Source organism: Berghia stephanieae, chromosome 8 (genome assembly GCF_034508935.2).
Source record: "Berghia stephanieae isolate SIO BIC M18660-M18661 chromosome 8, UCSD_Bste_1.3, whole genome shotgun sequence".
In the NCBI taxonomy this organism is placed as follows: Eukaryota; Metazoa; Mollusca; class Gastropoda; order Nudibranchia; family Aeolidiidae; genus Berghia; species Berghia stephanieae.
Genome location: NC_088367.1, coordinates 34,841,925 through 34,854,424, shown reverse-complemented (window position 1 = coordinate 34,854,424; position 12,500 = coordinate 34,841,925). Strand labels below are relative to the sequence as shown.

At 36.9% G+C, this 12,500-nt stretch overlaps 1 protein-coding gene across 4 annotated transcripts in view; it reads left to right on the top strand.

Moving 5' to 3' along the window:
- LOC144978566 (lactadherin-like) overlaps nucleotides 1–12,500 on the top strand; it is a 229,637-nt gene that overhangs the window by 53,570 nt on the left and 163,567 nt on the right. For all 4 annotated transcript variants that reach the window (XM_078924796.1, XM_078924793.1, XM_078924795.1 and 1 more), the window contains one exon: nucleotides 1,208–1,357. In XM_078924796.1, the coding sequence (XP_078780922.1) occupies nucleotides 1,270–1,357 (88 nt within the window). In that variant the 5' untranslated portion in view covers nucleotides 1,208–1,269. The remainder of the gene's footprint in view (nucleotides 1–1,207; nucleotides 1,358–12,500) is intronic.

The window sequence follows — 12,500 nt, the reverse complement described above, 5'->3', positions numbered from 1 at the left end:
TGTCCATATATTGACAATACACATTTATTGCATTTTGGCTAGAAAAAACATTAACTTCAAATTTTAAATATGGATTGTCCCATACTCAAGTCTAAAACATGAGGCTCCCATATGAATCGATAGGTGATTGAAGCAAAAGTTGTTTTTTTTTTTTTTTTTGGGGGGGGGGGGGGGGGGGGGGGGGGGGGGGGGGGGGGGGGGGGGTGATGAAAAAAGGAGGACAACTTGAGAATTCCTTAAACATTGTATAACAGTATAGATATTCTTCCTTATGTATCTTGACCAAGCTCCTGCCCTTGGCCCACTGTTACACGGAGGATGAAAATGGTTTATGGTCATTACTCTTCATCCGCACCGAATTAATCTATCTAGCTACTTTTTCTCACCACGCCTGTGTTATAAGGAGCCGACGTCCATCTCTTTAACTTTGCGTCAAGATAGTGACAGGCTCACATTTATTACCTTTAATAACTAACTGCTTGACGAAGCTCAGGTATTTACCGGCTTGTATTTTGGTCAGCTAAAGTTCTGGATAAGGATCTGTTTTGTCTGACAAAGCATGGCACGACATAATTTGTATTTCATCTCAAATGTCAGGCTATGAAGTCAACAGATCTCTCTCTCTCTCTCTCTCTCTCTCTCTCTCTCTCTCTCTCTCTCTCTCTCTCTCTCTCTCTCTCTCTCATCTCTCTCTCTTATCTATCTATCTATCCCATCTATCTATCTATCTATCTATCTATCTATCTATCTATCTATCTATCTATCTATCTCACTCTTACACACACACACACACGCACACGCGCGCACACACACATGCACTCTCTTTTTCTCTCTCCCACACGTGCGCACTGACTCTCTCTATCTCTCCCTCTCTCTCTTGCTCTCTCTCTCTCTCTCTATCTCTCTCTCTCTCTCTAGCTCAGTTAATGGAGCACTTTGCCTAATAGCACAGAGACCGATATCGTTCCCAGGTGCAGTCCAGGTTTATTTCTTACCCTTCTCTTTTCACTCAGTTATGATTAGGTATCTGGGGTCTGTTAGATCTGGCAGACATTTCTTTTCAAAAGACAGTCAATCCAAAGAGTAGCAAACAATTATTACTTTGCGTTTAATCCTTAAGACAAAAGAATAAACACACACCCCATGACCATAATATTGTGACTCTGGAGGGCTGCCATTTTCTATTTTCTATTTTCTCTCCTCACAGGCATACCAGAAAATTATAATTTGTGTCGTGGAAAGCTGCTCACAATAAAAATAGCAAACAAGATGGCCGAAACAAGTCCAAGAGGATTACCATTGGTCATCGTGACATTGTTGGTTTTCCTTATGGCTGTCCAAGAAGGATACGCTAGTGGTAAGTGGTCCTTGTCTTATCTCCCACTCTGGAATTCTATTTTAACCGCTAACTGCCGTACTCTAGAAAGACTCATTTTAAAAATATTTAATATAGCACTCTGGAAAAGACACATATTAAAAAAATTTGGCCAGATAACTCGTCCTTCAAATATCGATCGAAGTCCCGGGTTTGAGAATTTTTGCCAAAATGAGAGTCATTTAAATCGATCGATATTTGAAGGACGAGTGTCCTGGCCAAATTTTTAACTGTTTTTTTTCTCTCCAGATTATGACAGTTTGGGGGTTGGGTTGATAGAGATAATGGTTGGGACAGTCAAAACTACAACAGAAGCTGTTTATTGATAAATCAATCCTTTGTGGGATGTCATATACACATTAAATGTCTGCCTGTCTTACCATTTATCCGGGTAAATGGAGAGTTCCCGCTAAACTGTTGTAAGATGTCGATGGTTGTAAGTGTTTCTACTTTTTGGAATTATGGTTGTTTATTATACGTTCAACAAATTGTAAAGGTTTATGGGGTTTTCTGATTGATCTTTTATATTAAACAACAGGCTGCCCGGCGAATCTTTACATTTTTGGGACATTATCATCTGCAGAGTTATGTCTCAATAAATCGAACTCACCTTTTCTTTCACTGTTCCCATTTTTTCCGGAATATCGAAGCATCGGGTTTATCATGTTATCCCTTACTGATACTTTAATAATGTAGAGGAATAATAATACTTCTCATGCCATGTTGTTTTGATTTATATGAATCCGCTGTCAAGTGTAAAATAATATTGATATCTGGAAAAATGCTGTTTAAATTAGATTATACACATTGTGACTTCTTGTGTGCAAAGTAGGCGCGCATTCCTTTATTTGGTGATCATTTTCATTTAAACCACTGTCAGTATCGTACCTATTATAAGTTTTGAAAATAAAAGAGCCACGTCAAGACTTCTCATAGTGAGTGCCCTTGTATTACCAAATCTCTTTTAGGTGATAAACTATGACATCGGGGCCTTTGGTAGACATGTTATTTTGGTTGTCGTGATAAACATGTAACCTGCCTTGTTTATTTTGATTAGGTTCAATAAATGATTACTGTGCGCGCGCACACACGCACACTCTCCCCCCCCCCCCCCCCCCACACACAATCATACACTCGCATACACATATACACACGCACGCGCACAGACACACACACACACACAGAGAGAGAGAGAGAGAGAGAGAGAGAGAGAGAGAGAGAGAGAGAGAGAGAGAGAGAGAGAGAGAGAGAGAGAGAGAGAGAGAGAAGACGAGGCTGAGCCCATAAGTTTAGAAAAAAACCCCCACAAACCCTTTCATCGTCTCAATCGCATACTCATTATATTATGCATTTTTCTTCCCGTCAACCTTCGAAGAATAATTAGATTGTTCGGCAACTGTGCCAAGCCAAGCATTTTAACGTTAGAAGAATGGAGTCGGCGACCAGTCTATTGTCGGTGGGATACGTATACAAACACAGTTATTAGCTAGGGCTAACATCTGACATACATTGACAAAATATATTTTCTATTTTTGACAGAAAACATAAAAATGAAAACATTGATGAATTATGGTGACCTCGATTTGGCAAAAACTCGATACCTTATTAAAGTCTTAGGTTTGGATTTTCGGATAAATTGCAGGTGTCTTAATGGGATAAAATCATCGATGTTTGAAGTCAAAATTTGTGGCCAAAATGTAAAAATATCAAAAAAAGTATTTTGTCAGAGTACGCCCGAGTGATTAGCCAAGGCTAACATACGGCACAAATTACTGGGGTTGTGTTTTGTCCTGGACAACCTTTGCATTCTAAATCTTGATGCGATTGTGTTCGTTCGATCAGTCAACAGTTAAACACTAGGGCACCGTCGTTACCGTTATCAGCGTTATGTACTTCAGATGGTCTGGTTTTGGACGTAGTGCCAGTTTAGAAAAGGATCCACATTCGCTTCTAATTTTGTGCTTTAGAACTTCCAGAGAAAATTTGACCTGTGGACTTTTGATTTCGATTTATTTAGATAGGCTTTTCCCTTGTATTTTCACTGACGTTCTCAGTTCCCATTACCACGCGGAATTAAAACAAACTTAACAAACCCACTTCCCTAAAAACAAAGTAAAGGACGATAAAATAACTACTAAAAGAAATGTCAATGGAACGAAAAAAAAAATCAAGAAAGAAAGAAAAAAAAAGTAAGAAAACAAAAACAAAGCAAAAAACAAAACAAAGAAAGAGCAAATTTCCAGAACCTCTCGGTCAATAATGAAAAAAAAAAAACAAACAAAAAAAACCAAAACAAACAAAAACAACAACAAAGCAAAAAAAAAAAAAAAACCCAAAGAAAAAAACAACAAAAACCCCCCCAAAAAACCCCTCAAAAAACAAAAACACAAACAAAAAAAAAAAACATGCAAATTTATAACTGCAGTTGTTTTAATACAAATTTCTTGAATTAATGAGAACTTGGAAATCACGCATACGAAGCAGTCGCAAATTAAACTTTTAAAAAGTCTTTCTATATCCATAACGCTTATGGATCAGAAGTTAACTCCGTCCAATAACTACAGGGTGAGCAGGGGGGAGGGGGGGGGGGGGGGGGAGTCGAGTCGGAAAAAACAAACTCAAATCGACTGAGAATTTATATCTGTCCCTTTGGTTCGTCAATATTTTTTTTTTCCAATTAAGCTATCGGACCCCACAAATAGTAGAGAGGAAAACACTTGTATTTGTGATATAATCATTACTCAAAACGATCTCACTGCCTAAACAGGATTTCAGTGACGTTTTATACAAATTGAAGTATAGTCTAGGACTTCATATGAGAATCGTAAAATAAAGAAATGGTTCGGCGTCCTTTGAAAGGATTTCGCTGAGTCCTTTTAACGTTTATGACCACCACAGGACACCCGCTCTTTTCTATCTCTTATATCATAGCACAGTAACCAAAAACTGACCCAAAGTCAGTGACATGACAGAAGACTGATAAAATCACAGTTCAGGTCTCTCCTTCACAAAGTATTGGACACTGTCCACATTTCATCATGAAAAGTGGAAAGAGGGACTGGGATAAAAAATTGAATTTATAGCCAGAAATATGATACTAACGTAAATTTGAATTGTTTTAGTGTAGAAAAGAATATAGTTACCAGGAAAGCAAAAGGTTAAAATTTCCTTTAAATATTTCTAAGCTAAATTCATTTTTTTTTATCCTATGCTTTACGTGTACAACGAGATAATACCGTTTTAGATGATACGTCAAGGTTGCATCGGGTTCAAAACTGATCCATTTGCTTGTGAGTCGAATGTTCTATCAATAATTGAGCTAGTCGATCCAATGCATTAAAACGTTTTAGTTATTATCAGGAATGAATTAGCTTCCCCAGATCAATAAATGCCCCGTGAATAACATCATAACTGAAGAGGCCAATCTGAGATACCAATATGACAGACAAGGTCTATTTAAAATAAACGGGTTGTCGCTTCTTTCAATTGTGTTCCTTTCTATCAACCACAAAACGCCCCGATTAAAATTGAATTATTAAGCCAGGCAATTCATTTTTACTTAGGAGTTTTCTCTCCACTGGTCCTAAAGACGTCACAAATTTATATGTGATTTCCTTTTCATCCTTGTTTCTTTCTCTTTTAGGTGGGGGTGGTGGTGGGGAATTAAAGTGTACGATATTCTATATACCTTTTACAAGCGGGGTTCGCTTTTTTACTTGCGCTTGTTTCATCTCATATCGTTTTCAACAAGAGAGCAGTAACAACGCTGCGAATTGGTCTTCATTGAACCAGTCTTTGTGGAAACGGACATGTCTCTTGTTGTAACCAGAATAAGAATGGAAGAAATCATAATTTGAAATAAGTTTAGTCTCGACGATAATGGGTTAATAGATGTAGGGCAAAAAGAGGTGTGGGAATGTGTGGAGAAGGGGTAGTTGGAAAGTCAAGTGTTGTCAATCAATACGTCTACAATCATACTCTAGGAGTCCTGGCTCACCTGCATTACTTCATACTTATTTCTACCTGTCCTCCAGTTTTAAGCGGCAGCAGCTGCTGTGGTTGGGTAGCTGTTTTTGTCTTCTGATTTTTTGGGGTCTCCCCCCCCCCCCCCGGGTAATTGTAATTATTCAACCTAGAAAAACTAATGAAAACTATATGATTTAGTCAATTCTTTGATTTACTTAATATTGTTATTTTTTTTGTCGAAATGTCACGAAAATGAAATTTTGTCACCGTCTCATAAATATCGTCTTTTGAATATGAATCGTTGATGTTCCTACCATTGGCTAGCACATTGCCCGGTTGCCAATGTTCTGGAGTCCTTTCTCCCTTGGTTTGGGAAAAGGAGGAGGAGGTGGGGGTTTTCCGATGTTGGTTAGTTTGCGAGTCCCGGCTTATTGTTTTACAACTTGTTACTCTGTAAAAAATCACAACACTGTATTGTGCCGTTATTTCAACTATTTGAGTATGTGCTTCTTTCTCTGCCTTTCGCTCCATAGCAGATTTCTTTCGAATTCCGACATATTTTCAACCATAATATTCAGATTCCTTCACACCTCACTCCAAGGGCTTATGTAATCAATTATTCTTTTATATCGTGTGTAGCAATTATTCTTCACTACCAATTCACACAATTGTCGAAGAAGCTATGCCCGGTATTCCAACACGTAAGGCGTAGAATGTCGAACATACGGTGCTACACCTTTGTCAGTTCAATGACACTTACCGAAGGGAGGAGGACATAACCTTATAAGGATTCTCTCAACCGTAGGCAGTACTATGGCCTGCCACATCTACTCAACCGCACACGGACAGAATGCTTTTTTTGTTCTTTTTGGCTAGAAAAGTTTTATATTATATCTCGATAACTTAAGATGATCCTCAACTTTTTGTAAATGTTTCAAACCTGAGACTTTTTGTTACATAAAAATGTTCCTGAACTTGTCAAAAAGTCTGACATCTTAGGTAACAAGAAATATCTGGCTAAATATTTAATTTTAAGATATTAATATCAATCTAACGACACTGCATTAAATCGTTTGTCTTTTTTTGAAACAAATACTGAAAAACGGTTTTTGTCACCACTGCCGTAACTTGATGGTCTGTCCACCTGTTGTGGTTCCTATTGTGTTTTATTTCACTTTCTCCCACGGTTGATATTATCATGTGACATTACGGTCAAGAAACGTAAATACAGTCGGGAAACGGCCCTGAAAATCTTGGGTTGAATCTTAAAAGATTGATGAAATCTAGTTAGAGATAGTAGCCATTAGTCTTCTTTTCTTTATAATTGCGTGTTTTTGTCATGCCGATACTGTTCTGGACATGTGAAAGTCCACTTAGCTCTCTGTGTCTAGAGTGTCAAGTGTAATGTGAAAACGTATAATTCTAACATTAATTAAAAAAAAAACATTAAAAAAAACAAACAAACAAACAAAGAAAAAAAGCTGAGCTAACTTTTAATCCTCTCTTACCCCTCCCCCCTTAAAAAAAGAAACAAAAAAGGCCAACACCCCAACCCCCCCCCCCCTCCCCAAAAACAAACAAACAAAACAACAAAAAACAAACAAACAAAAAACAACAACAAACAAACAAAAAAACCAATAAAAAAAAACAAAAAAACAAACAAAAAACAACAAACCCCCCCCCCAAAAAAAAAACAACAACAACAAACAAACAAAACATAACACAAACAACAAAGACAACAACCCCCTCCCCCTCGAAAAGAAAAAGATCAACCCAATAACAACAACAACAACAGCAGCAACAACAACAACAACAACAACAAAAATCAAACCAACAAGCTTTAAACAAACAATTTAAAGCGACCCCCAAAGAGATTTTTTAAAATGCAGAAGAATGTGTTCGTATCAAATTTAAACCGATTCTTTTAATTGATGGCTTGGAGATCCAGCATCTGCTATCCCTTTCCAAACAACTTTCTGTCCTTGTCATTGACCTGGACGCCTGGACGGAGGCGGGTGGATTTTGCCGTGGCAGACCTGGATGGGATCCTTCGACGAATGAGAAGATGCAACATTTCCCAGAGTAAAGAGAATATGAATAATTTCGTTTTATTACAAGTAACCGAAAGTTTTTAAATGTTTTTTTTTTACTTGCGGAAAAGAGTTAAAATAGACTTAAAAATTAAGACACTAAACGCCAGTTTCTAAATACAATGATTCTACTTTAAGGTACTCTTCCCTGGGTGTGTTTTAACGCCACTTATATTAAAATATTTCAAATAACCATTAAAGATGTTACATGTCTATAGCATATGATTGCTCAAGTCTGTGTGTGCTTGTAGCTGCACGCGAATGTGTGTGTGTGTGTGTGTGTGTGTGTGTGTGTGTGTGTGAGAGAGAGAGAGAAGGGGGGAGGGGTTGCCTTGATTACTTGTAATTAGTTAAAGTATTTTTTTTTTCAGATGGGCCGAAAGGTGATCATGATTCGGGCGAACCTTAACACTATAAATAAGTAGGGTTTTCCTTTAAGGTTAAGAATGTAAATCCTGGAAGTCTTCCTTTCCTTTACGTCACGAGTAGTAATATGTTTTGACATAAAGTTATGGGAAGTCACGCATGCGCTCTTCTAAAAGATTGATGGGCGTTGTCAAATATCACTTCGCCGTGAAAACAGTCCTAAAATAATATGACTTTTCTCACGAGGCTATTTATTATTGCTTTGATATGTCACGTGCTCAACATCGATAAAGAGTTGTAAATATAATTTTGTCTCTTTCAACCGATTTATTTCTCAAACTCTTAGAGGTGTGTCATTCAACTGTGATAAATTCACCTGAAAGAAAGATGCGTGTAGTTATGTGTGGTTCTGTCAAAACAAAACTGTAATGAATGAGGGGGTAAAATAAAAATACAACTAATATAAATAAATAAAAAAACGAATAAGTGATAAATAACTAAATAAATAAATAAATAAATAAATAAATAAATAAATAAATAAATAAATAAATAAATAAATAAATAAATAAATAAGGTAACGTTAGAAAAGAAACGAAGGAAAAAGAAAGGATATTAAAATATCCCAAACAAAACAAAAAGAAAAAGAGAGAGAAAAAAAAACAAGACAAAAAAACAAAACAAACCAAAACAAACAAAAAACAAAAAAGTAATAAGACCAATCATGTCCCCCTCACCAGCACAGAAACACAATTAAACCAAGCAACCACAGATTGGAATGAACCATGAATCCATAGCAGTTAATGCCATGTTGTGTGGATTGTTTCATACCGGTATACCGAAGAGTTGAAAGACGGAATGTTGATATTTTGTTTGACTATCGAGATAATAGATATCCATTAAGCTGCCCACCCATCAATATATCTATCTTTCTCTCTCTTTCTCAATTTCTATATCCACCTCTATCTATCTATCTATCTATCTATCTATCTATCTATCTATCTATCTATCTATCTATCTATCTATCTATCTGTCTATCTGTCTATCTATCTATCTATCTATCTATCTATCTATCTATCTATCTATCTCTCTGTCTATCTATCTATCTATCTATCTATCTATCTATCTATCTATCTATCTATCTATCTATCTATCTATCTTCTTCTTCTTCTTCGTCTTGTGGAAGCCTCCAATATTGTCGAGGATCACTCCACAGTTTGTAGTGTTTTACATTTTAAACTTGCTAAAACTCTGCACATAATACAAAAACCACATAGATTAAAAAGTCACGTTGTGAACTCCAGCAATCGCGTGAAGGCATGTTGGCAACCGTTTTCAGCCACTTCAGCTGGGAGGCTATTCCATAGTCGGGCAGTGGAAGGGAAAAACGAATACATGTGGGCGTCTGTTTTTGATGTTGGGATGGTTACTCTTGCTGTGTGTCCCCTCGTATTTCTTGTGCCGATATCTTTGATGTCGTTTGGAAGTTTAAGGCACGAATTTTTGTAGTAGATCTTGTGGAACAATTTAAGTTTATCTATCTTTCTTCTCTTTTCCAGAGGTTCAAGGCCAATCCGTTGTGATATTTCAGACGCACTTGAGAAAGGATCGAATGTGTTTGTGATGCGTCTTGCTGTTTTTCTTTGGATGTTTTCTAAGGTGTCGATGTTTTTCTTTGTATATGGGTCCCAAATTGAGCTGCCATACTCCAAAATTGGTCTAACAATAGTTTTAAAAGCAAGGGTTTGAGTTGTGATTGGGCATCTTTTTAAATTGCGGGTGATGTAAGCGCTTGTTTGATTTGCCTTTGAAGCCAGGTGACATATGTGGTCATTCCATTTGAGGTTTTTAGCAAACTCAATGCCAAGGTATTTTGCTGTCTTATCTATTTAACTATCTATCTATCTATCTATCTATCTATCTATCTATCTATCTATCTATCTATCTATCTATCTATCTATCTATCTATCTATCTATCTATCTATCTATCTATCTATCTATCTATCTATCTAACTATCCATCCACCCAAAACAACCGTTCTTAAATTTTGTTCTTTCTTCACATCTGTGCGGTCACATATGCTCTATTGAGTTAAACTCTTATCCACCAGCACTCTCTCGCTCTCTCTATATATCTCTCTCTATCTCTCTCTATCTCTCCCCCTCTCTCCACCACTCGTTTATTCATGGAAGCTCCTCTCTTTAAATCTCATTACCTGATATCTCTCATTTATCCCATACAAGAACTGCCCAATCCTTTTTAACATTTATTTTTCTTTGAAACGCGATTATGTTTAACCACCACCTGTAAACAACCCATCTACCAAATAGAATACAATAATAACCTATTATAACTAACAACATACCAGGCCCTTGTCTGAGCCAAGCTTGCCAAAGTTGTGGTACTTTGAAAAAACACGTTTTTCTATTTTTGGTCATTCGATCCCCGAAATTGTCCAAAATTCTAGAACGTGAAACTAAAAAAGACAGACAGAACTCTTTTAATAGTCTGATGTTTTAGAGTTTTTCACAATTTAGGATCATTTCAATCTATCGATAGTTAAGTAAATGTTTCTCTGGTCAAAATTAAAAGAAGTCTATTTTAGTAGAGCCAAGAAGGTAGAAAACACCAGTCATGAAATCAAATCATTTTATGAGTCTCCAAATGGCCGACTGTTTCTTTGAAATAATTTTGGTCTGCCGACCACAGACTGGCCTGTCTTCGTGGGAGATCAACAAAAAATCTTCTTCTAGCTCGGATTGAGAGGTTTGGATACTAAACAATAATATCACGTGAACCGTCTCGTCCGTCTGGTATGATGTTGGAATGAACTAGACGAAGAAAACAAAACTGATGTAATGAGAATCATTTCGAAATATAAGATTATTTTCATTTTTTTGTTGTGTAAAAACAGAAACAAAATAAAAGTTTCACTCCTCAATGAAGGTCACGTTAATTCCAATACCATCTCGTACTACTACTACTACTACTACTACTACTACTACTACTACTACTACTACTACTACTACTACTACTACTACTACTACTACTACTACTACTACTACTACTACTGCTACAACTATTAAAACACCACACCGCCGTCTCTACTACTACCACAACCACCAGCATCCTAACCACCACTCCACCAAACACCTCAACCAGCACTTATCGCACCATCACAATAACAAATGGTTGGTTACCTTTAGACCTATAAAATATCTCTTTCCCTAACCTTATGGTTTCGACGGCGTTTTCATAGTCTATAATTATAGGCTCAATTTGTCTGCTCTGTCACTCTTGTTGTCGCTGTGGCATTCTTGAACGACCGTCCTCTATTAAGGACTCTTCTCTTTAAATGGATATATTATCTAACACAGCAAACTGTTACTCGTAAAAAGCCCAGCATCATTCTATTGTTCGTTAGTCAGACAACCTTCAATCCTCGACTTATTTCTACCTATCTATAATCTAACTGGCATCTAGAACTGTATGCAAGACTCGCCAAGACCATATTTATTTAGGGTTCTTTGTCCATTGGTAGCTTTTCGCTGACCTTGAGCTGAAGAAGATGCGCTTTGATATTCCAAATATAGAGAAAAAAAAGTAAACTAGAGGCACGGGTTTACTTTACAGGTGCTTATCTTGGGTTGTTTGTGTGCTTGCTTTTAGCTTAGTGCGGATATGTGGTATGTGCGGCTATGCAGTCTTTGGGTCGGAAGGTCCAGGGTTCGAGCCCGCTCTAAGCGGCGAATAGTTGTTATTGGAAAAAGCTCTTTATTCACTTTCTCTCACGGTACTCCGGTGCAAAATGCTTAGCCGTCATGTCTCGTCTACATGTTACTTGTTGTGGTTGAGTAGGCGACGTTCAAAACATGCCAAGTTACACTTTGACTTTGACCATTCAGAGAATACTGCAAGTTTTTTTGTCTTTTATTTATTGACTTAACGAGGAAAATTCTTGTCTTGTTCGACTAATAGAACAATAGACTGAGTGTTTGGAACCTTGAATATGTTTCTCTGAGCCTAAAGTTTCAACAGATTGCTTTATCTCTTAAACACATTTTCTATCTGGAATTCAGCACTTTGAAACGCGTCTCCTCGTTTAGCCAGGGACCCTTTGTAAAGCACTTTAAGCACGTGTAGTCGATATTGCACAAGTAACAGCTCGATTTATTGTTGATTGACTAATCAATCTAAAAGAATCGATTCGTGTTTTACAAAGGTGCGTGTACACTAAAGGTCAAAACTTTATCTTCAAGCTTTATTTCAGATTTTTGAATCTGCAAGAAAACCACAAAGCCTGTAGTGCTGAAACTTCTTTATAATTGTATTATGATGATATCTTGTTGTACACGCGCATCTAAGCATTCTCTCCGGAATCGATATCACCTATGGCTTTTATTATCATAAGTTATAAGATAGCGGTATGATTTTGAGGATGTCTGAAACTAGTTACATAACAGGGATAATGTGTGGGGTTTATAGTTTATATCTGTATGGTGAATGGCGTGGCCTTTTTCAACGACAGGTTACACTTGCCCTAAGGATGGCATGCAAGATCTTGTCTTGTTCATATTAGAGTGATAAGGGCAACAGTCAGAATGCAATGATGATACCTGTTGTCTCTTTGATTCTCTGTTTTTTTTTGTCCGTAGATTATTTATCTATTTCATTATTACTGATTATTTATTTATTTATTTACAATA